General features: G+C 36.9%; 1 protein-coding gene across 2 annotated transcripts; it reads left to right on the plus strand.

Moving 5' to 3' along the window:
- Window positions 1-939: 939 nt before the first annotated feature.
- On the plus strand, window positions 940-25788 carry LOC124158819 (ubiquitin carboxyl-terminal hydrolase 5). 2 transcript variants are annotated; one of them, XM_046534161.1, is made up of 17 exons: window positions 940-1172; window positions 1281-1406; window positions 1471-1653; window positions 1929-2035; window positions 2214-2401; window positions 3927-4072; window positions 6524-6717; window positions 7200-7271; window positions 9636-9831; window positions 10703-10786; window positions 11041-11180; window positions 11662-11781; window positions 14344-14537; window positions 15183-15374; window positions 21828-22061; window positions 23610-23719; window positions 25524-25788. In XM_046534161.1, the coding sequence occupies exons 1-17, from the start codon at window positions 1068-1070 to the stop codon at window positions 25584-25586; spliced, it is 2454 nt and encodes an 817-aa protein (XP_046390117.1). In that variant the 5' UTR covers window positions 940-1067; the 3' UTR covers window positions 25587-25788. The 2 variants fall into 2 exon arrangements, with proteins under 2 accessions (XP_046390117.1, XP_046390119.1); XM_046534163.1 differs by having other exon boundaries at window positions 1486-1653.
- Window positions 25789-27615: the final 1827 nt, after the last annotated feature.

The following is a 27615-nucleotide window of genomic DNA, read 5'->3' on the forward strand; positions in this document are numbered from 1 at the left end:
CTTTCCAACTAAGTTCAAATACCGTTCAATGTTATTGCGATTTCCCGTTTTGTAAGTCAACACATCCATTCATATTTCATCATGAACCCTTAAAAATTGTCTGTATTTTGTATGAATATACCATGTTATCAAGATTTGGATGTTGTTAGCTTACTCTCATCAGGTTTCTGTTATCATCGGCTACTTACAATACGAAATGTTTCACGTCAAATGCGGTCAGTCTACATGGAATGCGATGTGGAGATATCCTAAAAATGTGTTTGAAAAATGCATGATTGAGTAAATACGTATAATTTTTAACTTGAGAAGAAATTGGCTATTTTTACAGTTTTCGGTGCATACCAATTACTCTAGCGATAGTGTACTAAAAACACATATACAATAGTTTTTGTCTTCAATTATTTACCAACAACAAAAATTTACAGCGCTGGATGGAAAATGGTGAGCGCTAAAATATAGTCTAGGTTTGTAATCACCTGCATCTTTGTGAATGCCACTTTGCTCAAAAATGAGGTTGCAGTAGAATTTATACTAGTGAGACTCGGTTGTTGCGTCAATGGTAACTTCCCGAAAGGCGTTGAATAGTGCACATCTTTTCACTTCCAGAATCTGGTACATGAATATTCTCATTTGCCCAAATATCAAAATAAGTCTATCATAGGATCTAAAGCATCTATCATAGGAACCTTGATGATTGAATGCAATTAAATAATAATAACAACAGATTAAACGAAATAATTTTTATAGCATCTACACCAACTAAAGCTACGTGATAAAATAAAAAAAAATATTACTGATACTTTTGTTGAACTATTACTGCGAGAGCGTGAGGTATCGATGCATAATTTTGAAAATACATGCGAGTATAATAGGAAGCCCTATCCAGACAAGTCAAAGCCGCCATCGCAGTCCCGCTCGCACAAACAGTTGAATTTCAAATTGCGTCCTTTTCGCCAGTCACTTCGCAAGTAGAAGCTACTCATTGTTTTGAAGTGAAATATTAATTGTCTTCCTTTTATACGTTGTTGACTTCCTTCAAAACGAAAAGGAGACGGGAATCTGATAAAATGGAAGTGCCAGAGTTACTTTCGCATCTGCAAAATATCACTAAGCCTGATCCCAATCAAACTAGAATATATAAAGATGAGTGTGTGTTTTCATTTGACACACCGGTGAGTAAGACTTTTTTTCCAAACTTAATTCGTCCTAGTCCTAAACGTATCAATATATTTTATTTTTTTAGGCGTAAGTTGGTCAATAATTGTTTTATTTCCGAACAGGAATCAGATACGGGATTGTATTTATGCCTGAAGACATATCTGGGTGTTGGCAAAGATTACCTGGAATTGTTTCACCGTAAAACTGGGAATTCTGTTTTTCTTCACATCAAAAGGACCAGAAAAGAGGTAATTAGGATGGAGCTAAACTGTGTAAGGTGTGTCCCGATTTTTTATGACGAAATTATTTCAGCTCCCTCCCGAACAGCAAGGTGATGGTCCAGAGAAGAAGGTTACTCGACTGGCAATTGGAGTTGAGGGTGGATTCGACCCGGATGCTGGAAAAACTAAATACGAGTATGAAGACTCGTATTCATTAGTTATAATGCCTGGTTTTCATACCTTCCCCTGGCCTGTGCCAGACATTCCTCCTTCTGTGAGTCCATAATGTTAACTCAGATATCAATGCTATCCTTTTCCATTTGTCTACCTTTTGGCCGTGTGATGCTGGAAATAGTTATATACGGGTGAATTTTCATGCATGAGTTTCATTATGTCTCGAGCAAGTTGTTTTGAGCGATTCATGTGGCAAAGAAGAGCTTGCGATTGAGATAATTCATATTAAGGTCGTAAATTACATATTTTGTTTCTGTCTTGTCATCCTTGTTCCTTGGAATGAATATCTTATGTTTATATTTTTTTCTCGTTTAGGTTTCAGAAACCATTCAAATTATATTAGATGCAGATTCCGCAGCAAAGCTGGCTGAGCTGCAATCTTTGAGTGAAACATGGGATGGAGAAATGAGAGTTGTTTCAAAGTAGGTGACATGGTGTAAAATTGGGCTTTAATCCTAATTTGAGTATTATTATTGTTGTTTTATGTTAACTTTTAGAGGAACACGATAATTCCAATCTGTAGTCATCACTGAAAATTATCATCTGCAAACATCCATTTTTACCCATTGCAAGGTAACCAATTGGTACTCTGTATTTCAGGCATGCAGAAAATTTGTTGCAGTTGGACAATGGTATTCGTGTACCGCCAACTGGTTGGGTTTGTGAAAAGTGCGACCTCACTCAGAACTTATGGATGAATCTCACTGATGGCAAGATTTTATGTGGACGGAAGTTTTATGATGGATCCGGTGGCAATGACCATGCTGTTCAACACTACAGGGAGACTGGTATGTGAAAATTGAAGTTCTCCGTGCGTATTTTATATAGTTTTGTTTAATTATTTAGTTTAATAGCCCATTTTAAATGTATCTTTGACTTGTTATGCCTCAGAAATTTGAGTGTTGAATACATTTCTACCCATCAAGCTGTTCGCTTTCAGGAAACGTAAAACTTTTTTATTTTTGTAACGATTCTGGTTTAAAATTCTGTATGGCACATAAAGTCTAGAGAGAAGTGTGCCTACTTTCCTAAAAATACAACTGAAAATGAGGTTTCTCCTTGTATGATGTTGGGCACGATGTGGTGGAAGGTCTTAATATTACTAAAATAAGATATTGCAATATTTCCACTGAGTTTTGTTATGACACTACGCGTTTCGTCGCTACAAACAACATATGCATGATATGGTAAATTAAGTGCTAACCACTGAAATTTATACATGTGGAATTTGAGTGTGTAAATTAAAAAACACAAGTTAAAGACATAGGTAATGGCCAACGGTATATGAAAAGATCCCTACACCTTGTTATATAGTTAAATGAAAGCTCTAAATTTGTGTTCTACTTTCATGGTTGAAAAATTCCTCTTACATGGCTTTATATAGTTATTTCTGTTAGATATATGTGGGGTAGTGATGTATTGTGCTTATTGGAGTGGGATTATCTGCTGATGTGTCATGAAATACCTATGTTTTCATATGGTCTTCCTCAATGATCTAGCCTTGCACCCCTATTTGCCTATGCTAGTTAATGTCAGAGGAAGAGAGGTGGGACAAGGTACCAGAGTGGGATAGGAACTTCAGCTAAGACCACTAGCCTTCTGCCATACATCTTGGGTTTTTAACATTATTTAGAAGTATTTCTTTATAGCAGCAAAGCTTTAGTCCTGATTCTCACTTGAAAAATGTCATCTTACCATGAAATAGTGACTCAATGGTGAGTAACCATTGGTTGTTCAGCAGAATTTTGAATTTGAAGCAGTTTATGTTGGCTGGAAGTGACTGTTTACTTTTTTTATGAAAATTATTTTTGTAGAGCACAAAACTTGGCTCAATCGAAGGTAAAGTAGTTGACTAAGTAATTTAATTAAGTGTGCATTTTCTTTATATTATTTACCCCATAGATATCTAGAAGAGTAGTACAAAGTGGGACTTGAGGCTTAAGTAATAGCAAATATTAGTTATTTTTATGTTCTTTTTAATACCCATTCTGTATTTGATCTCCCTTACGTCACTGCATGATATAGATGCCCTATAACCAGTATGTGGAAAGTGAAAATTAGCAGTCATCTTCTCTGTCTACTGCCCTGAAAAGATGATTTAATGCCAAAGCCTTCAATAAAGAACGCACTTCACAATATGAAATATTGGAAATTAAAAAATATATATACATGTATTCACATTATTGGGCTGAACTCCATCAAAAAAAATCAACGGACAAGTTGTTGAAAATATCGGGAAAAAAATTCTAAAATTTTTCACGTTGTTCCAATACTTTTGGTAATAATGATATCTGAAATCCTTGTGTCCATCAGGTTACCCATTAGCTGTTAAGTTAGGAACAATTACCAAAGAAGGGAAGGCAGATGTGTACAGCTATGAAGAAGATGATATGGTTGAGGACCCTCTGCTTGTGAAGCACTTAGCCCATTTTGGGATCAACATAGCTCAATTGGAAAAGGTTTGTACTAGTTAAATCTGCTTGTTTTGGTTTTTATAAAAATTGCAGAGCATTTTCAGCAGTAGAGGAATACATTCTTTTCATTTTTGACTAATTAAAATTCATTTATGGCTCTTGATCAGTTTTTTTCGAAATCTTATAAAGTAGATTTTGTCCTATGTCTGACTGGCATACTTATGTGAAGTCTTTATCTTGGTTTCAAACTAAATGTGTTGACTGGTTACCCAGCATGCACAATCCATGATACCTTGCCGTAGTAAGTTGTCAGAAACCTTTAAAACTTGTGTGATAGTAAATATCTTATTAGGATATGTGTGTATTAGTAAACATATAAGGGATGGAAAAAAATGCCAGCCTATTGATTGTTAATATGATAGTACATACCTTTAATGTTCTTCATTGGGTAAAATTCAGCTACTTAAGACGAGATGACAGATAGAGGTGCAATGTCATGAATGCTACATTTCTAATTGGTGAATCCATTTTAATAAAGGGGTTTGGTAAAACTCTTTACAAGTTAAGGTGAATAGTTGAGGCTGAGGCTTCATGGAAATCTATTATTGAAATAAGAAAAATAGACTTTGCACAAATTACCAAATGAATAGCGTTTATTTAAGCATCAACATGTTTCAGTGCACAGTCATCAAGATTAACCATGACCTAATTTACATCATTCATAACCAAATAAAATCTTTCTATTTGGGAAGGAGGCATTTTAAGTTTTTATTATTAGTATAAAATAAACCGATGAGATTATATATGTGATTTGGAACGAAGTGGAATGTACAGTTTCAAATTTACATGCTGCAGCACATGTTAGATTGGGCAGACAGGAAGATATTTCAGAGGGGGTCAGAGCAGACAAGAAGATGAGGTCAGAGCAGCTGAGCATGAGATGGACTTTGTAAAGAAGGAAGGAAAATCCCAGTTCATGCCGAATCTCTTGTCAGAAGGACATCAGCCTGAATTCATCCAGGAAATGCTACACAGAGAGAGGAAGGAGACCAGAAAGGACTAGTGGGAACAACAGGGTAGTTTCCTTCATCAAAGAAAACGAAAGGCATTGATTGCGATTCTTACCCACTATTAGTGTATTCATAATGCACAAATTATGTATTTGGTTTTAGAAATTCCAGTTTAGACAAATGTTAATGGTCAATTTTAACCTCGTTTGGAAAAGGCCAGATTGGCGGTCATGTGATGCCACTCCACGTGACGTCACAGGGACCTAGTTTCTATACGAGTAGTCAGGAGTTTTACATTGTCTGAGATTAACAATGCATGCATGAGGCACAGAGCTCAGGGAAACATATCTTAATAATCACCTATTAAAACTGCCTATGGTCGGAAAGTTTCCTTCGTTTGATAGGGGATTAATAATCCTTATTTAAGCCAAGCACTATCTGCTAGCAGCCTGCATCACACGCAGGCAGCCTGAACCAGAAAGACGTCACACAGGCTTTTCCCAGCATTCATACTTAAGCCGTCGTGTTTTTGCGCGCTTGAAAATTTTCACTTTTCATTTAATCATGAAAAATAGATATCTAAAAGCGTGAAATACCCACTCCAGAAGTAATAATCTTTCAATTTAGGCAATGAAAAAAAATAGGAAACCATCCTATTGCACACAATATCAGCATTTAAATAGAAGGATAACCTTACTAGTGACCTTGTTTTTCCCTGTCATTCCTCACTCCTTGTCCTCCTACAGTCAATCTCAAACAAACCTTCTGGACGGTCATAGCCAACACCCTCCACTGCCAATCTATCTTCATCGTGAAGTCAAGATTTTCCCCTAACTGTCCTTACAAAAATTCCTAGACTTCCTTCAGCCTGCCTCCAAAGTTTTTTTACATGATCATGAATGTTATAAATTTTGTGAGGGTGAACCTTGAATACAGTCCTGATGATATTGCCATGCAGTGAACCATGTTGGCTCTTAACACGTTGCGTATGGATGGCGAGAATTCTCGTCATTTTTTCCCCGAACATTCCGGACAGATGACGAAGATTCTCGTCATTTAGGCGCGTCAACCTAAACAATTTTAAAGTACAATCCGTATTCGTTAGTACGTTTTCAGTTGTTGTTCGTTATTCATAATGAATTGATGCATCATAACGTTCGATTGGGTAAAGTTATATTCTATACATTAGCTTACCCCGGTGCGCAATGTGTTAAATAAGCGTTATTTATTTGGAAATTTGTACAAGGTCTATTTTCCTTATTTCTATCTTTACAAATTGATAAAATTACTATAAACACATTCATAAATTGACAAAATACTATAAAATGAATTTTCTGTCAGAGCATGGACCCGCAAGCTACTAACTCTAACTAATGCTATACTTGCAAGTTCTAAATTGATTTATATTTGTGATTTTTTTGGAGATGAAATTGATGTGCTTCGGTTGTGATGTGGCATCTGCCTGAATCTTTGTATTTTTCTATAGACTGATAAGTCTATGGCTGAGCTTGAATTGGACTTAAATCAAAGATTCGGAGAGTGGGTGGCAATGCAGGAATCTGGCTCAAAACTCACCCCTTTGTATGGACCAGGTCATACTGGGCTTGTCAATCTTGGCAATTCCTGCTATCTGAACAGCGTTATGCAAGTTATCTTCTCGATTCCCGATTTCAAGAAAAGGTAAATATGAAGTATAATTGTTTTTGCTTTGCTAAATTTCAAATTATCTTGTGGCCATGAGTGTATATAATGTATTGTTACTAAGAAACTAGGGTCTTGAGGCATTATTGCGTAAATTAATGAAATGAAGGACAGGTTTCTGTAAAACCAAATCCATAATAAGGGAAAGGTCAATAATAACTTCAAAATTTGCTCAAAAATCCATCCTCTCCTTCTCTCCGCAATTCTCAACTTCGGAGCTGTAAGGAAATTTTCACCCATCAGCATTTCTCCAAAAACTGAACTTAACGAAGTAACTACTTAAGTATTCATTATTACCGAATTTTTCATAATGTTTGAGCTTAATTTTTTATAACTGTGTTTGTTTGTAATTCAAAGTTAAATATTTTATAAAAGTGACATTTGATTGAAATCTGATTAATGTGCGACATATGTGTGTGAACAAATGGAATCTTGATGCATAATTCAAACTTTTCTTATAGGTTTGTGGAGAATGGCCTTGATATTATCAAAGAATTTCCACCTGATCCAGCCACAGACTTTAATGTTCAGATGTAAGTATGCTTTTTTGTATTTTTCGCACATTTGAAGTCTATGATTCAAGTACTCATACTAGCTATCATCACAATAGCAGAATAATATTTATAAAGTCCTTGTGCTATTATGTTACCACTACAAGCGGACTATGGTGATAAAGAGAGGTTATATCTTTCATTAGATAGAGGAGGTGAGGAGTTCAGTCTTTGGACTCACAAGATATCATCATAGAGTAAGAATATGGTACCATCCACCAAAACCAATTGCAGAAAAAGCACATTATCATTTGAAACTGAGAGAAAATGATGACCACTGTCATCTTTTACTTTTGATCAATGAATTTTTTCATATGTGGCATAATAATTTAGTTATTGAGTGTTCCATGTTATAACACAGAAATGCAATAATGAAAGGATATTTACCTGCAGTTATCTATCATCAGAAGAGGTTGATGTTTTGACAATTAAATTAACATCTATGTGACAATTGGAAAATGGGGAATGCATAAAATATCACTGGTAATTCACATAAATATCCATTGGAAAAAATTTCCTTGGATCGGACCTGGGCAAAAAATTCTTGATCCAGGAGAATTTTTTCCCCCAGTATTCACATGAATTTCACTGCTGTTATTGTGGCAGGACTGAAATACAGTACACTCCCAATTATCCGGGCTAATGATGGGGGGGAGACGGCACATCGTAATCGTAAAACACGGATAACCCAAACTTTCAATTTAATGTCTTGTAATGTTCATAATTTACATAAAACAAACAATATATTAAAATTCATGATGTTATTTTGTTATTTTAATAGTGCTTCCTGTACTCATTCAGAGCTTTCTTTGCCAGTTTGCGATCTTTTTAGCGACAATAACATGGTTGTACTAGTATTATTAATATTCCATGTAAGGCGGGATTTCAAAATACACACATCCGTGGCTTTGTGATCACGGATACAGAAAAGTGGTCTGCACAAATGCTTCAAAACCACTGCTCGACGTCAGAAATGACACTGTCAGGCGCCACGCCATGAAATCGCCTCTCGCACAAGTTGCCCGGGTTGCAACTGCTACGGGACCTGGATCCATGGTCACGGAGCACGGTCGCGCACTGCGAGGCTTGGAAAACGGGAACATGGTGCTCCCGTGAATGCAGCTAGTGCATGATTGCTTATATTATACGAAGGGGATTCTAATGTAAATAAAATGCCCGGTGTATCCTAGCATTAATGCAGTAATTCTGGTGATTCTCCGTCCGATTTTTTTTTAATAAAGATCACGGAAAATATTGAGCGAGAGTAAAAATCATGTACAGATAATCTGCAACACGGATACACCGCAGCTGGATAATCGGGAGTCTGCTGTAATAATTATAATAATAATTTTGCTCTAGGTCAGAGTGATCCTAATAACAAGAGGAAAAGTGCCATTTAAATTTTTCCAATAAAGATGACATAGTACAAATATACAGCAAACTGTCAATTATTCGGCTGCAGTATATCCTTGTTGCAGATTATCCATGCATGATTTTCACTCACACACACACACATTATTATTATTATTCAATTCGACAAATTTACTCACTGCTCACAGTTGCCGGTATGAATGAATGAATCCTTCATTTGCTTTTAACACGTTGCGTACGGATGGCGAGAATTCACGTCATTTTTTTCCCGAACGTTCCATACGGATGACAAAGATTCTCATCATTTAGGCACTTCAACTTAAACAATTTTAAAGCGTACAATACGTATTTGTTAGTAGGTTTTAGTTGTTGTTCGTTATTCATAATGAATTGATGCATCATAACGTTTGATTGGGTAAAGTTATATTCTAAACATTAGCTTACCCCGGTACGCAATGTGTTAATTTTTTTTACCTGCAAAACTACCCTCAGCTTGTCTTCAGAAGTATTTCAGTTGAGATGATATTGTATTTAGCTCTAGTACTCAGGCACCTATTTGATTCTTGCCCTTTTTTACTTGTCAATCTTCTCAGATGCATGGTGTTGCATGGCTGAATTTTTTTTCTTTTATATCAAGTAGAATTTCATCTCATGCCCTGCAATATATTGAAGTCTCCAAAAGATTGATCTGGAAGTTTTTTGTAGACTTATAAAACTAGCATTTAACTTTCAAATAAGTTGGTTAAAAGTGGAATCAATTCCACATGTCACTCTTTCAATGTGGATGACATCAGGAGGTTTTATTTTAGTCTCCCTTTACAAACAGACTGATTTAAAATCACATAATTTTCCTTTATTAAGTTTAAACTGCCCCTGAAAGAAATATTTACCTACAGTGTCGATTCTGCAGAGAAGTTATCAGGTTACATGTACCCTTGTTTTCTCACATGCACTGCATCCCTTACTTTCCTCCAGGGCGAAGCTTGGCTTGGGGCTGTGGTCTGGAAAGTACTCTCAGCCTCCCCCTGAGGAGTCCAAAGAAAATGACAATCAACCCGGGATTAAGCCGCAGATGTTTAAGACACTTATGGGAAGAGGTCATCCAGATTTCTCCTCTAAAAGGCAGCAAGATGCTCAGGAATTTTTCTTGCATTTTATTAATGTTCTGGAGGTGAGGAAAAGTTTTTTAGAGGTGTCATTTGTTATTATTTCTTTTTGTATGGTCTTACTGAAATGGTGCGTCTGAAAAGTGTCGCAACCTTGCTGTAGATACATGGACTACCATTGCTGCTTAAGAGGTAATGCATTGCTAAACAAACTTGTTTTAATAAGTTTTAAATTATATAGTTTTTTGTCTTAAGTTATTGGAAATAAGGTGCTGAATCTTGAACCAAACCCATGCATCTCTTTTAAGAGCATTTTTAAAGTTTAATGTCCAAGCAAAAAGTGAATAATCTAGTATGGGGTGATCTTTTCCAAAAACTATCAAGTTACTTTTATCATTGAAGCATTCCATTGGGACTGCAGTATGTATTGTTCTCTTTCCACTTCAACTCCACTCTAGTCAATACTTCAAAAATCCTTCTCCTATCCTTCCATCACATACAAAATTTTTATCAAAATCAACCTTTTGTTTAAGGTATAAGGAAACACCTATGATCGGATGCATTTTCATGCTACATACTATTACCTTTTCTTGAGTTGTGAAATTTTTTTAAAGTCCATGATTATTACACTGTGATTTTTCTATTAATGCTGCCAAAGTCATAATGTGTTATGTAACTACATATATGAGTTCTTTGCAAAATAGCAATATTTTTCAAGTTACTGGATGTTTCCCTAGTGAAATCTTTGTACTTGACTGAATAGCTAATGAGAAAAGTGCAAATATTCTTCGCTATAACGTCCATGAATTTTTTTTTTATTCCTCACATTTGAATGCATTGTTATTCTTCCTATTTTTGATAGCTCTTTTGTATTTATTATATATTTAACTGTTTGTCATATGCCTTCATTAGATTCTCTCTGTTTTGTATCATTAGAGGAACAGCCGGCACAAAGTGAACCCTGCTGATTGTTTCAAGTTCAGAGTAGAAGATAAGTTTCAGTGCAGTAAATCTCAGAAGGTAAGAGTCATGGTGTTTAATTTATCATTTGAAGTTCATTTTCATTATTTGAAGTCATAATTTTTCTGCCATATGCATTTTCATCGGTATTAATGGTGGAAAATCTCATGAGAAAGGTGTTGTGGCAAAATATGATTGTATTGACTTGGTAAATAATTTTCTCTTAAATTCTCCATTGTGAATTTGGTTCAATTTTATGGTAAAACATGGTATTATATTTTGTTTAATCTAACAGACAAAATATTGAATTCTAGGTCAAATACACTCATCGTAGTGAGTATAGTTTACCTCTTCCTATCCCCTTGGAGGCTGCTACTAATAAAGAGGAAGTTGCTGCATATGAGGAGGCTCAAAAGCGTGAAAAGGATGAGGGGCTTACTGCAGCTAATAGAGCGTATGTTGTTGATAATGATCCTTTCCAACTAGATTGATTCACACCATTATAATAATATAAAACTTATTTTAACTGATGGAAAGGGGCATAAAAGGAAATTGTACAACAATAGTAATACATAAATACAAAATAAGAACTTAGAAGATGCCTATTTTATGCATATTAATTTTCACTCTCTCGTTTAGTTTTTCTATGTCTACTTATGTGCCTACTTATTCTTTTTGCATTATTTACGTTTATTTAATATAATCATCAAATCAAGTTAACCTAATGATTAGTACATTTGTGGTTGCTGAATCGAAGCTAAGAAGAGATAAATATCTGATGTTGTTTATCTGGAATGGATAGACTCATGTTTAGTGTTAGTAAAATAAGGTAAAAATCTGGTCTTTTGGTGACTCTCAGGTGGTTATGCATAATTGTTTGTATTAATGTCTCTGTAGAATATTTATAGTCTTATGCAGAAATGATTTTCTTCCAGGGAGCCCAGGCCAGTTGTGAGGCCAAGGATTAAGCTGGAGTCTTGTCTTGAAACCTTTGCTCGGTCGGAGACAGTGGACTTCTATAGTACGGCAGTTAATCAAAATACAAGTGCTACAAAGTAAGTTTAGTGTTTATTTCATCTGTTAAAAATATGAAAGCCATTCTTTAATGATTGTGAATTTACGTACTTCCAATTGAACACAGCCATGACAGGCTTGAGGTGCTTACTGTTTCCAATGTCTTACTGAACTGGCTATAATTTTTAGTGCTATCTCACATGCAAAATGGATTTAATCGAGAGTAAGATCCATGCAAGAAGTTGTGAATGTGGTGATGATTGATGAAAATAATATAGCCGCAATCCCTGGGATTCAGGTGGACGAATCCTTTGAGCAACAGAACTAGCTCAACTTTTTAGTCTGAAAAATTTTGTTTTGGTTTTATTCAACCATTAGTAACAGTAACTTTAAAAGGTAACTAAACAAAACCTTAACCACGGGTACGAGAGTCGTTCAAAAAGTATTCCCCCTTTATTTTTGTTCTCAGAACATAATTATTGCAAAGAGTCAGAATTTGGTGACAATATGCATCAATATGTCTTGTCCTAGCCCTATTTTTCTACGTGCTACCCACTATGTTCTAAAGCCTAGCACCAACATTTTGGGGAAGCATGTATTCCCAGGTGGTAAAAGCTCTTGTCTTGTAGGCGTTGCCATGCCGAGCATGGCTGATCATGGAGCTGTGTTTCTGCATCTCCTGGGGCTGTAACTTTCTTTACCCATCTCCCAACTTCACTCCTGCCAACTGCAGTGTTGCCACTGCACACAAATGTTTACGGATGTTCTTTTTCTGTACACAAAAATTCAATAGCAGCATGCTGCTTTTATCATGAGTTGTATGTAGACACCATTTTGATGCTCTACTACGGTTGTGCTATGCTCTAGAACAGTGCCAAACTTCATCAGCACAGAGAACAAACATCAATTGTGAAGCACCGACAAGGACATTGATCATGTATATCAATGGCTTTTTAAAAAAATGTGGGGTATTACTTACTGAGCGACCCTCGTTTTAACCTTATAAGTTGATAAATTATGGCACTACTCTTGTGCATTCAAAAAACTTCAAACACGGAATGAAAAACCAGGAATGTCCGCTAAAACGCATTAATTCATAGAAATCTTAACAATAATGATTTTTTTACGATTACTTTCTCGAATAGCCATTGTTAACTCATTGCTAACAAATTTATAAATCATTTCCATGGAACTGATGCTTTTGAATGTTAAAATTTATGCTATAATTACTGTTTTGTCAATCAAAATTCATGCTGGTCTTTGCTGATGTGCACCCGTATGCAACAAGTCTATTTTTGGCGAGAAGTTTGGAGGTGTCCCCTCCATCCAGCGAGAAAGTGGTTGAAGTCAAGTGGGTCTTGACTGACTTGGTGATTTGATGTGTCACCTCCATCCCCTACTTGCCCTGAGGCCTGAGGCCACAGCTACCATACCAGCAAAATAGAAAGTGACTCACACATGAGTGCATGTCATGCTCGGTAATACACATAGAAACGTAGATATGATAGTAAGCATTGATGGATGGAAGGGAAACGGTATAAGCGCAAGAAGATAGAAGGAAAGAGTCCTAAGGAAAGCCATGTCCCTGCCACCACAGGTGGATTTAGGGGGGGGTGGGCACATGCCCCCCTCAAATGCTTAAAAAATAGGCAAGATTTGTAATGCGATTATGATAACGTTATTTTTATTTTGTGTATAACGGAGCCTCAATCATTTAATTTAATATAAATGACTTTCATACCAAAATAAAGATAATATTTTTGACAATAATTGTTGTATTTTGTTTTTAATCTCAAATATGACAAAACCTGTCAGACCTCTGACATGCACTCTAACCACATAACCACTAAAACATTCAATGCAGGCCCGATTTTCGTGAAAGTCATCGGAATTGGCTGATAAAATAAGAATGAAAAATAGAGAGAGGTTTCCGCACCATAACTTCCTTTCGAATACTGCTATTTACGAACGGGGCACACGAGTCTAAAGAGGGAAGCTTGCTGAAGGCCATACACACAATTGGAAGACTGGTAAGTGGATATTAGTCACGTACGGAGGCGGAGAAAGGGCTCCCGGCCCGACCGGCAGAGCAGGTCAATTGACATGCTTCGTATTTCAGCTTGGACGGGACCACGTCAATGTCAATTGACGTACTCCGCGCTGAATGTGTCAACTCCCAACAACTATTCCCGAAAGAGATTCCCTCAAGAAGAATCAGTGCTCATTAAAGCCTCGCTTCCCCTCCCCCCACCATATTATTTGCTTCCCCCCTTTTCTTCTTTATTTCAAGGCTTTATTGTAGAAAATTTTCCTTGAAATCCTTTCATGTAATAGCTTTCGAAAGATATGGCTGCGTGAAACTGCTTCTTAAATATCTCGGACCCAAATTAAAAGTTGGGTCTAGCTATTTTCAATTTCTATTGATGCATGATATTTTTGGAGTGTTCTTTTTTTTCACTATTATGCTGATGTATTAGTTAAGCTGACTTAGCTAGTATTTTTGAAAGCAATTATGTATTGTAATTTCATTTTTTGTGACCCTTAGCATTGCAGTTTTTATCTTTTATTGTAATATGTTCTTATTTTTCTCTTTATTTGTGTAGAACCACGCGATTGGCATCATTTCCAGATTACCTTCTCCTTCACTTGAAGAAGTTCACTCTCCGTGAGAATTGGACATCAGTGAAGTTGGATGTTGCTGTGGAGATGCCTGATGAGATTGACCTCGCATCGGTGGCAGCCCTTGGTCCACAACCTGATGAAGAACTGTTGCCTGAAATTCAAGGATCACCACCTGGTAACATTTTTGTCCTCTTATCATAATTGGATCAATGCAAATTTTGTGATAAAAATATGATTTTTCATAGTGCTAAGCTTAATAACAAGTGTTAGACAAAGTATTTCTCTTGGATTTTAGTCAATTAGACAATCCTACCATATTTGTGATTTAATGTCCTCGGGCATTTATTATTTTCATGTTGTACTTAGTTTGAGGTATAATTAATGATTGATTTTACCATCATCGATTCTATAATTTTACCAATAAATACTGTGTGTGAATCAAATGATGGTGGGATAATGTCAAAAAATAAAAATGAGGATAGCAGAAAGATATCTATCGTCACTGAAATGCCATTCTTGCAGAATTTTTTCAACTTGGCTCTCTCCGTAGCAGAAAGATAAAATTCGGCTTTCCATTAATTATCGCAGAAGGTGACATGTTCACAGTTCAGATATGTTCCTCTTATAGCTTATAATGTAACAATCTCTGTATTTAAAATGATTGCCAATTATGTAAATATTTGTGGCTTGAATCAATTTAAGAATATATGGTAGTTATTCTAAGAAAATTGTTCATTCAGTTTGCTCCCTAGTTGGAATGCTTGTTGAAGGATATTGTTTTTTGACTTAATACTTGAATTATATTTTTTCATGTCGGTAGCTGTCACATTAAATGAAAATATGATCCAGCAGCTTATTGGAATGGGTTTCCATGTTGAAGCTTGTAAGAAAGCAGTCTTCTACACTCAAAGCAATGGAAGTTTAGAGGCTGCTGTTCAGTGGCTCATGGATCATTTTGGAGACTTTGACTTTGAAGAGAAATTCGTTCTTCCTGGAACGGATCGTTCATCAGGTCAGTAGTGTAGAATATTTTATAATATTGTCATTATGTCTCGGTAATGAGGTAAATTATAAAATCCCTATGGGGAACCTAGTTTTCAGTTTGAAAGAACTGGTGCCTCTGAATCTTTGTCCTTGTGTGAGAACTTTTTGGGTAGCACCCCAAATGGTGCATGGTATTCTTTTATGCTTTTCATGCCATTCCAATTTGAGACTTTGATAGCTTCCAAGCAGATTGAGCAACCTGGTCAAACTTAAGCCTGCCTCAGTACTACTACTTGTCTCAATCATTAAGTAACACACACAATTTCTTAATTGCCAGGTTTAATAGGTAATTTATTTTTTTCTTTGCTCAAAATCAATTCACTTATGCTTGCTATTTCTTGATATTATGACCAAATCTCTTGACTATTACTTTCCAGAGTTTCAAATAACCTTAACCCAAAATGTTTATATTGTCTGCCCTTGAAAATTGGCACCACCAATTTGACTACATCATTATCAACAGGCATCAATCGTAAGATTGGTTTATCACAGCTCACTGCTCAATTCTCCTAATCCTCGGCTAATCTTTTAACACCTACATAATTCTTCTGCTTTACATCCTTCATTACCTTCTCTATGTATCTCAGCTGTGGCCTACCTCTGCCAATCTCACCTTCCACCTAACCTTCAACGATAATTTTCATTACACCATCTTGTCTCATGATGTGATTGATTAAATTGTCACGTCTGTTACCTATGGTCTTCAAAATACTTCTCTCCTACTCTTCTTAGAGCCTCCACATTACCTACTCCATCTATCCAATGGATCTTCTTCATTATTCTGTGACACTGTATTTCGAAAGCTGCCAACCTTGATTTCTATGTTGCTTTCATCCTCCATACCTCACTACCATTAAAAAGCATGCTCCAAATGTATGTCCTTATAAATTGCTTCCTTCAACGTTTGGATTAGAAGAATAATTTTTGTTGAGGTTCCGTAATGAAAGATCGACTTATCTCAACATGAATTTATTGGTTGCTTCTTCGCAGCGCAGAACAAGACTAGACTCATACTGGGAATAATCACGATAGAAACCCAGTCAGCCAAAAAAAACAAAAGAGCAATGAAAAACGTAAAACAAGTCAAATCAGCAATTGAAAACTTTTACATTTTCTACAACACTCCCCCAAAAAGTTTATACATTGCTGTAATAACAAACAAAAGAAATATATCAAATATCAATAACATCTCTTTTGCTCAAAAATGACTCTTACTTCATCAGTAGCAAAATTAAAAGAAAACCCTTACATTCCAAATAAATAATTCACATTCAACTTCAAATTAAAGTTCACACATGCCCAATAAAGAACGCAAATTTTCAAATGGTACTCTTGGAACAGGCTTAGTAAAAACATCGGCAACTTGATTTTTACTTGGAACATACTCAATTGATAATTGTCCTTTTTGGAGTTGTTCACGAACAAAATGATAACGTACATCAATGTGCTTCGACCTCTTGTGAAATTCAGGGTTTTTAGCAAGCTTAATAGAACTAATGTTATCACAGAACAACACCGGGGGACACTTTAATGGGGAAATGTCGTCAAAGAGTCTCTTCAACCAGACAGCATCTTTTGCGGCTTCACTAGCAGCAATGTACTCAGCCTCTGTGGTTGACAGCGACACACACTGTTGCCGCCTGCTGGCCCAGGTGATGGCACCACCACTATGCATAAACACAATGCCACTGACTGACCGCCGCGTAGTGGGGTCGCTGGCATAATCAGCATCACTGTAACCAACTAGTTCCCCACCATTCTCAGATGAACTGTAGAGAATCCCCTGTGACATTGAACCCTGCAAATACTTCAAAATCCGTTTAACTAAACCCCAATGTCTTACCTCTGGGTTATCAAGGAATTGGGATGCATAGTTCACCGAGAATGCTATATCTGGCCTAGTAGCAACAGCCAGATACAACAGGCAGCCCACAGCCTCTCGATAAGGTGCACTTGTTTTCTCAGCATCCTTCCTTTCCTCTTCTTTCAAATACTGTTCAATTGGTGTAGAAACTGGATTTGCTTCAGCCATATTGAACCGCTGCAGCACCTCTTTCACATAAGAACTTTGGTTTATGAAGATTGAACCATCTGTTTTTTGAGTTATGTGTAAGTTCAAGAAGTATCCCACTGGTTCACTAGTGATTTTAAACTCCATTTCTAAACGTTGCATAAATTCAGTAATTTTATGTTTATTTGATGCTACCACAAGTCCATCATCAACGTAAATGACCACTATCAGTTTGTCATGGCAATTTGTCCCATAAAATAAGCAAGGATCTGCTTCACTCTCACACAGTCCAAAGTCCTTAAGAACTTCCTTAAAGCACTTATTCCAACACCGGGGGGATTGCTTTAGCCCATATAAACTTTTGTGAAGCTTGCAGACTCTGCCAGTGCCATCATCATACCCCTCTGGCTGCTTCATGAATATTTCTTCGTCAAGAACCCCATTGAGAAAAGCAGTTTTAACATCAAATTGTGCCAAATGCATGTGTTCCTTGGCAGCAATACTTAATACAGCTCGTATAGTATCGAGCCGGGCAACAGGGCTAAAAGTTTCACTATAATCTACTCCTTCTCGTTGGCTAAACCCTCGCACTACAAGTCGAGCCCTGTATCTATTAATGTGACCATCACCTGCACGTTTTACTTTGTAAACCCATCGATTAGAGATGGATTTGCGATTACCTGGTAGCGTAGTGAGGGTCCAGGTCAAGTTTTCCTTTAAGGCAGCCATCTCTTCCTCCATAGCCTTCTCCCAGAGTAATCGCTGATCAGATTTCATTGCCTCCGAGTAGCTGCTTGGCTCATCAACCTCAGCTAACATTGACTCAATGAGGCGTTCAGGTGGTTTGATTTTCAAACGATCCCGTAGGTTTCTCTCACATTTATCAGTGGGTTCAGTAACGCAGTCCTCTTCAGGATCATTTGAAGGCTCCAGCTCATCATGCACGTCAGTTGGAAATAACGTCAGCAGCCCCCCACAAGTCTCAGGTTCAAATACGACGTCACAACTCCGAACTATCTTGTTTCCAGGTTTTATCCACACTCGAAATCCATCTATATTCTGAGAATACCCCACAAAAACCCCACGCTGGCTCTTTGGGTCCCATTTCTTCCGACGGACTGTTGGTATGTGAATGTAACAGTTGATACCAAAAACCCGAAGCTTGTCTAAATGAAACTCTTTCCTTGTAAAGATCTCATACGGTGTTTTTCCATCCACACTGCTTGGGCCTGTTCGGTTGAGAACATAAACAGCCGTATTAACTGCTTCTGCCCACAATGTTTTAGGCAAATTCTTTGCTAATAGCATAGTGCGAGCGAGTTCAACCACAGTCCTGTTACTACGCTCTGCACAACCATTTTGCTCTGGCGTATATGGATTGCAGACACAGAAATCCACACCCATTGACTTTAACAGTTTTTCTACCTCATGATTGACAAACTCTCGACCACCATCGCATTGAAATACACGCACAGGTCGTCTGCATTGATTCCTCACGATCTGCAACACTTCTGTAATCTTCTGTGCAGTTTCTGACTTCTCCTTCAGAAAGTAGACCATGCGAAACCTCGAGTAATCGCATGTAAAGCATAGAAAGTAACGTGCTCCACCCAGAGACTCACACTCCATCGGCCCACAGATGTCAGCGTGTATCAACTCCCCAGGTTCTTTGGCTCGCTGACTTCTTGAATGAAAGCTACTCCTGTGCTGCTTACCTTGAACGCAAGCGGCACAAAAACTTTCACCTTCAGTAGCTTCGATTCCCCGTTGTTTGAGAAACTTCAGGACATGTCTTTTATTTTGATGACCAAGACGCTCATGCCAAATTTGTAGTGTGTCTTTCGATGCTACATTCATCTCTTTGGCACCCGTTACATCTAACTTCAGCACACGGATGTGGAGTCTGAATAATTGTCCATACCGGACGCCACAAGCTTTCACTACACCGTCTTTAAGAAATTCACACTTAGTTTTCGACGACTTAAAAGACAAGCCTTTATCAAGGGCGGAAACAACAGAGAACAAATTTCTCCGGGCAGTGGGTACATATAGTACATTCTCCATGCGACACGGTAGCAATTTACCGTTAACACAGGATTCAAACTTGATTGTCCCTTTACCTAGTGCATCCATTGTGGATTTGTCGCCAATATGTATTTTCAATGGCGTTGAAAACTGTTCAAAAGAAGAGAAACATTCTTTCTGGTTAGATATATGATCGGTGGCACCGGTGTCTACAACCCACATATCACCAACAGTCTCTGCATTCAAAAGTTCACTAATGAAAGCCTGATCAGCCTCATCATTACGGTCTGGCGCACTATATTTATTTTGTACCCTCTTCTGTTTCCAACTAGGACAATCCTTTTTCATGTGCCCTTGTCCACCACAACCATAGCACTTGATTTTCCTTTTATCTTTTACTTTCTCTCATGAAGATTCCCCTTTCTTTCTACTTGAACCTGCGGCATAAGTGGAAAAATTGCTATTTCCCTGAATTTTAGATTTTACAGTCATCAGTGCTACTGCCTCTTCCTTTCTTTCAGCTCGTTTCAAACGACGTATTTCATCAGAAGTCAGCACTGCCACCAAATTTGCGAAGGTCTGATGATCTTCAGGTCTCGCCCACCATGCCTGTTTCAGACTCTCGTACTCGTCGGGCAATGTGTCCAGTAACTTAACCATCAACGATGACTCATCCGGCTTCACGTTTAACTGCTGCATTCGTAAGACTAACCCTTCAAACTTCGCGATATGAGTGACCATATCGTCGGCGAGGCTCATATTGAAGCCAAAAAATTCCGCTTGAACAGTGTGAGCAGCTTGTTTAGTCTGTTGTTCGAATACAGCATGCAATTTGCACCACATGTCTCTCGCCGAGTCACACGCGACGAGAAGAGCAGCCACTTTAGATTCAATAGACCTTACCAAGACTTGGCATGCCGCTCGATCCGCCTTGTCCCAAACTCTATACGCTGCATCATAGGAAGTGCGCTCATTAGAGGATGAATTGCTTCCCACAACCTCTGGTTTTGAGACCTCTCCAGTGCAGACCTCGTATGCATTTTCAATACCTCGTAGTACATTTTTCACCGAGAATTTCCAAATTGTCCAGTTCTCACTACCGCGTAACTTCTCGATTCCATGGAGCTCCATGCTTTACACTTAACAGCAAACAGTTCGTTCACAAGTGCAACCAAGCAAATGTCCAAACGAGAACGTGGCGCGAAAACGTTATTTAACTCACGAAAAAACACGATTGAAAGCAACGAAGACTATTTAAGCAACCAAGGAACGCAAGGAACCACGCTCTGCTGCCATGTTGAGGTTCCGTAATGAAAGATCGACTTATCTCAACATGAATTTATTGGTTGCTTCTTCGCAGCGCAGAACAAGACTAGACTCATACTGGGAATAATCACGATAGAAACCCAGTCAGCCAAAAAAAACAAAAGAGCAATGAAAAACGTAAAACAAGTCAAATCAGCAATTGAAAACTTTTACATTTTCTACAACAATTTTACCCCCCCAAAATTCCGTCATTAGCATGAATACATGAAAGATATACATTGTGATCATAGATTGGTCCCCATTGGTGTTGCTGTTTGTGGTAGTTCTTGCATTTCATTAGTCTCTACTTCCAATCAAATGTTTGAAAAACACCCGCTGAACTGTTGCTGTTGATATCAGTTTATTATCCACAGTTGTTTGGGGAGAAAGCTAGCCTTGTGAGGAGAGCATTTGGTAGCTGATTGAAGAATCCCATTGGTTAATTTTTCTTCATTAATTATTAATGCATCAAAAATTTTCTGATTCCAATTTATTAGGGATAAATATAATTTTCCCCTAACCAGTAGGTATACATATTAAATATTTTATATAGGTACATATATCATGAGGTTTGGATTTCTCTGTAAAATAGCATTGAAATTTTCTCATGAAATTAGGCAATTCTGCTCAGAACTCAAAGAGTTAAATATATTTACATAATATTGCCATGTATCTCATGCAAGATGTTCACCTTGCTTAATGGAAATGAACTTATAAATATAATAATTTTGGTAAAAATGGCACAAGATAATGTATTACTACGTACTAATGTAAAATTGGTGGCCACCAATCTTGGCAACATGCACCAATCTCAGCATCTTAACAAACTCCATGCTCACAAGAAAAACAGTGATGACTCTGGCAGGTTGGTCCAACTATGGCCACATCAACCAACATGGGAATGATATAGGAGGAAAATAAATGCACTTGGGTTACCCAAGCATCGTTGTATGTGATACATACTCTGTTTTTAATGCTGTTAAAATGAAAGAATGGGTGCCCATTTTGCATGAGAAAATACAGTATGCGTATCTATATTTTGTCTCGCATGTTCTGAGTCAAAGCTTATTTTTCAATCAGGTGGTGGGTCCTCTGCTACAATGGAGGTTGATGAAGATGGCATTCAGACAATAATGGGTATGGGCTTCACCCGTGCTCAGGCAGTCAAAGCTCTGCGTGCCACAGGCAACAGTGTGGAGCGAGCTGCTGACTGGATATTCAGCCATCTGGAAGAGTTGGACGCTGTGGAGGAGGAGGCTGCCGAAGGTGCTGGTGACAAACACCCTCCCAGTGAAGTCAACAAAGGGGGCAGCCGTAAGTTGCATTTACTCATTTTGAGTTGTGAGAACACTCACCTGTGTACTTTTGCATGCATTACAGTAGACTCTCGTTAACACGTTCCCTGCCGTGGATTTTCAGACCAATTCACCAATTGCACCTAAGTAATGCCTTTCTTTTATCCTTAATACTTGGATCTTTTCCATTTGATTTTTGGTGTGCATTCGACTCAGTGTGCCGCGTCAGTCTTGTCATATATGCGGCATATATAGCTGTGACCAACAGCGTGCAATGAGAGGCCAAAAAAGTGACTCATTCTTTGGTCATTATGAGTGAAGCAGCGTGAAGAAGAACACCTTTCATTCATTATGACCTGAGCGGTGGTGAACATGTTAATATGAACAACCTTATTACAAAGTTCTTGTTATTAAGAAGAAAATTGTTGGTTCCGACCGAAATTCCAAGGAGCTCCAGAAGCTTTTGTCATTTCAGATTCATATTTTGTCAATTTGATTTTCAATGAACAATCCCTGATAGATGCAATTGTTCTACAGTTTAATTACACTTGCATATTACTTAGTTTTTTGTAAATGATATGCTATTGAGGAAGTGCTGGGATTAATAACAATTTCCCGCATTCCGCCACAATCTTCTACCAATAAAATCAAACGAATGTGCTTGTTTTTTTATGTATATGTGTAATTCAATTGTGTGTATCATACAAATGGCTCCAAAGCTATACTGCCACACAACTTTAAGCATGAGAGATTGAAGAGACAAGAAATCTTTGCAAGGTATGTTTTTTGCGATGATTCCTTGAAGAAACGTTCCTACTAACTTCGTTATTACGAGCCTCCGGTTTTTCAATCTCGTGAACTTTGTTATAACAAGAGTCTACTGTACCTTTTTTTTATTTTGTTTGTAGTGATTATAGTTAGAAAAGTTGAGAGACTCTTATTTATTTCATCCATTGCTTACTCCTCCATTTTTAACTTATAAGAGAGAATTGCAGAACGAAGAAATTTTTTTCTCATAAATTATCCTTCGATTCCATCTACAGAATTCTTTTTGTAATTGTGATTGTGGATCTGAGTTTACCACCCTAATGAATGGGATGGGTGGTGAGTTTAGATTTGTTCTCAAGCTAAAGTGAAATTTTCAGGCGAGAATATTGACCATTTTCATAAATAATAGTCTATTTTTTATTAAAAAGAGAACAGAAACCACGCTTCTTTGCTTGTCATTAAGAAATATTCAGTGTTTTATGTGCCCACTGCATTCATATCCATACAAAATTTGAAGTCCCACTATCATCTACTCCAAAGTGGCATTAAAATTCCATGTCAATACGTTGCTTAGTGAGAATATTTCTGGACAATGGTGGTTCAGTATTTCAGACAACTATTGCCAAGCAAATAATTCTCGACTCATATCTCAATATTTAAATTTTTTTACTAACGCCTCATCCTATTTTGTCACTTTGCCTCCGAGAACTTATTACTCCATACTTACTGCCTGATATACTGTAATTATTTTGACCAAGTTTTTTAAATCTGTTTAACTAATGATATCTTATTTTTTTAGGGTATCGTCTGCTTGCTTTTATTTCCCATATGGGAACTTCAACAATGGTTGGCCATTATGTATGCCATGTCCTGAGAGAAGGGCGGTGGGTAATTTTCAACGATAATAAGGTAAATGATCACAAGTTATATTAAACCATTAATTATATATTTTTATATTCACACTTATTACTATGTTTAGCTGTTTACCTCACTAACCCTATACATACATATCAGTATTTACAGCCGATTTGTTTCTAATTGGCACTTTTTAAACTTAGCTTCTGGTACATCATATTTTTATGTTTCTTCTAATATCCAGTTTGAATAATTGCAATCTAATATGGTTAATTATAAATTTGATTTAGAATTTTAATTAAAATTTGTCATCTTTAACCTGCATATCACCCATTGTTTCAATGCGAAGGTTAGTTTGGATGTCTGTGTTGTAAGTCTTCATTTAACCGATAGAAAACTAGGAAAGTCCCTTATTAGTATGCCTCTCTCAAATTTAGTACATAAATCAAACAAGAATATCTATCAATTTTCTTTCTTTTTCCTCGAGTAACACCCATTTACATGCATTAACTGTGTATGTATTATTGCTAATGCTAAGTGCATTTATTTCAATATATTTATAGTAATTTACAATAATAATATATCAATTTCAAGAAAGAGAAAATGAGAATTTTGAGAGCATCTTTAGAGTGCCTCATAACAGTCCATTTTTGCTCATTATTATACTCTGGATTAATTAGTAAAAATGAAAAAAATCAAAATTGATCTTTTGAAATCTAGTTAACTATTCATCTTTATTGTTAACATTGAACGAAGTATTTTGTCCTATTTCTCTTTTATAAATTTACGCATCTAGTCATCACTGTTTCACTTCACTGCAGCATCATGAAAACTTCCTACTTTTGACTCAATTAATTACAGTGGAACCTCGTTAAAACAAGTACGGGCTATTGCGAGACCCCCGCAAATACGAGAGATAGCCGATGCACCGTCAATTGGCCCCATAATAAGCATGTAAAAAATTCGTTTTTACAAGGCCCTTTTGGTGTAGGCACTCGCCATCGCGATCTGTTAGAATGAAGAAAATATGGAGTGCTCAGTCTCAAATCCATGTAGTAAACTGTCGTTCGATATAAATAAGTAGTTCATTTTGGTGAAAATATTGTGGCATTAACATTAGCGAATGCTTGATCTTCTTATGTTCCTCGGGCGGCAGAAAGCAGATGGCAGCATACCCGCACATCCGTGAGTTCCGTGAATAGAAAGCATTTGATGGCAGACACCATGGCCAAAAAACAATGCTTTGCATGATTTTTATTTAGTGCGGCGCTTATAAATTGTTTGAATAGTTAGTCGTTGTTTGAGTAAGGAAATTTAGTGATGCAAAAAAACATCGCCTTTCGTCTGGATTTATGCTTACGTTTATCGGATATAAATTTCTCTGTCGTCGCACCTCTCCTGTTCCCGTATAACTGTTCGCAACAGGTATATTGGCTATTATTTGCCCCACCTCCGGTAAAGCGACAATTCGCTATAGCGAGTGTTTATTTGAGCACTGTGGGGTCTCGTTTTATCGAGGTTGCGCTGTATGTAGTTTTTTGTGTGGAAATTCCCCCTATTTTTATATTTAAATTGCAATTACCTATCCTTTTGCCAACTCAAGGATTTACTAAGAATAATCAAATTATTTATTGGGAATTCTATCGTACAATTCAGATCCAATCCAACTGTTGGATTGTAACATTGAGTGAGTGGTTCTGATCATACTGAAATAACTGAGTTGCCTAATTTTTATTTATGTCAAATGTAAATCTTAAACTCTGTATTTAATTATGTATATTGAATTTTCTTCCTTCTTATTTTTATATGATTTTTTAAAGGAATTTTATTCTAATTATGTTTTCCCTTGTATTCGTAGGTTGCACTCTCTGAAAATCCTCCTAAGGAACTGGGGTATCTTTATCTGTATGAAAGGATATAAACTCTGTGTTGATACCGTGTGCTTATTGGCCCATGGACGGTGTAAGATAATAATTTTTGATTATAGTTCAGGAATGCTTGCCAAGCACTTCCTGAGAAATGGTTGCTAGTCTTAAGAAGCTGCCACTCAGTTTTCGCAGTGCAACATTGTTTGATTCATATATTGAAGCCAAAAAATTAATAAATTAATTCTCACTTTTAAATGTGTTACTAAAAAATTATTTTTCCAAGGAAGAAGTACTAATAATAAAGAGGAAATTCCAAGGTAATACTAATATTTAAAATTTTATATTTCTGCTTATTGATGAATTGGTATTTGAAACATTGTATTTAATGTAAATCTATGATCGTACTCAATATTTTTATGGTGGCACATACGTATAAGCTATGCTTTACTAAATTATTTAAATCAAGAATTGGCTACCCACAACCCGTATGAAGGCTCCAAGTGATTTTATAAGTGTTCTAACCAAGAGAAAGCATTGCTTAATATTGGTGCAATCATTATTTGTTTAGAAAAATATCCTGTAAAAATTCTGATATTTGCATTCTACACATTTCAATTTGAATATGCAGCCCGGATGCATGATGTGATCAAGGACTACTAAATGGTTTGATCCTAGATCTTCAACTGTGCCCTTTAAAGATTATGTTTAATCTTTTACCATGACCAACTTAAATGTATTCATGCTGATTAACACTTCTGAGTTTTATCTTTGTTTCAATGATAGGATGGGTCCATATTAATGTATTTTCTTCGAGTCCTGGATTTTAATGCTCCCTGGATGTTATGAGAAACATTACTTCAGGGACTTTCAGGTACAAGTGTTGTGATAGATGTAATTGGGAAAAGCTGAAGGGCATACTTAATACACATAGGTTGGAGAAACAGACTTGTTGGAAACTTGTCTCCAATCTCACAAGTGAGAGTAGCTGACCAGTGGCGGATCCAGGATAGGGACAAGGAGGGAGCAAGGTGAGGTACCTGAAGGGTAACTTCTCAGCAGTAATGGGGGCCCTGGAAGTTATGAAAAGTTTGAGAATTTCAAGGTCATAAGAACACCTTAAGGTTATCTCGTTACTAATTTTCCATAGACGTAAGTAATGACATAGTCGGATTAGTGCCACAGCACACAGAGATAGCTGAGAAATTTTGGGTTCCCGGGGCTCTCCTCTCCTGTATACATTCAACAAATCAACAAAATTACCACTTTAATAAGTTTAAATTGGAAGCCCCTCTCTGTATCCACCACTGTTGCTGACGGTGATTCTGTATGGGTAAGCATAGGGCAAGATGACCCACATGCCTGTCTACTGAATCTGTTATTTAATATGTATGTAGAGGAAATGATAAAAGAGGCATGGGGAGAGTTGAAGTGAGGGGATTGATGTTTGATTCATTAAGGTTTGCAAATGACCTGGCATTGAGTAGTTAGTTAGCATAAGGATTTGCTGGCATTACTTGATGCACTACTCAAACATTTTGAACAATATGGCATGGAGATTAATCGTGAGAAGACCAATTTTTTTGTAGTTTCATAAAGTATCATGTGCGAGGAATGTGAGGCTTACCATTCAAGTAGTTACAGAAGACTCTTGTTAATACGAACTTTATTATGAAGCAAATCGTTGGTCTTAACGAAAAGGCATATCCAAGCTATAGTAAAAGAAACAATACAAAATTTTCGTTTTTACGAAATTACGAACCTCACAATCAGTCCCAGTCCCGGCGGTTACAAAATGAACTCTATGACGAAGTTCCACGCATAAGCAACAGCATTTAGGTGGATATTCACTACGCTAAGTTTTAATAATCGCTCCACATTTAAGTTCTTTTTATGTACCGTGACCAAGAGCGTCAAATATGGGTCTTTATTCAGTCTACACGCAACATCATATAATAAGCTTCATTCCTGTGGAGTCATGGTGACTCACTAATAACCACTCGTAAATTGGACTTACAGTTAGTCCTCTTCCTACGCACATCCGATTTATGAATTTTCAGAGATACGAGCATTCAAAATTTTCAA

Source organism: Ischnura elegans, chromosome 5, assembly GCF_921293095.1.
Source record: "Ischnura elegans chromosome 5, ioIscEleg1.1, whole genome shotgun sequence".
Classification (NCBI taxonomy): Eukaryota; Metazoa; Arthropoda; class Insecta; order Odonata; family Coenagrionidae; genus Ischnura; species Ischnura elegans.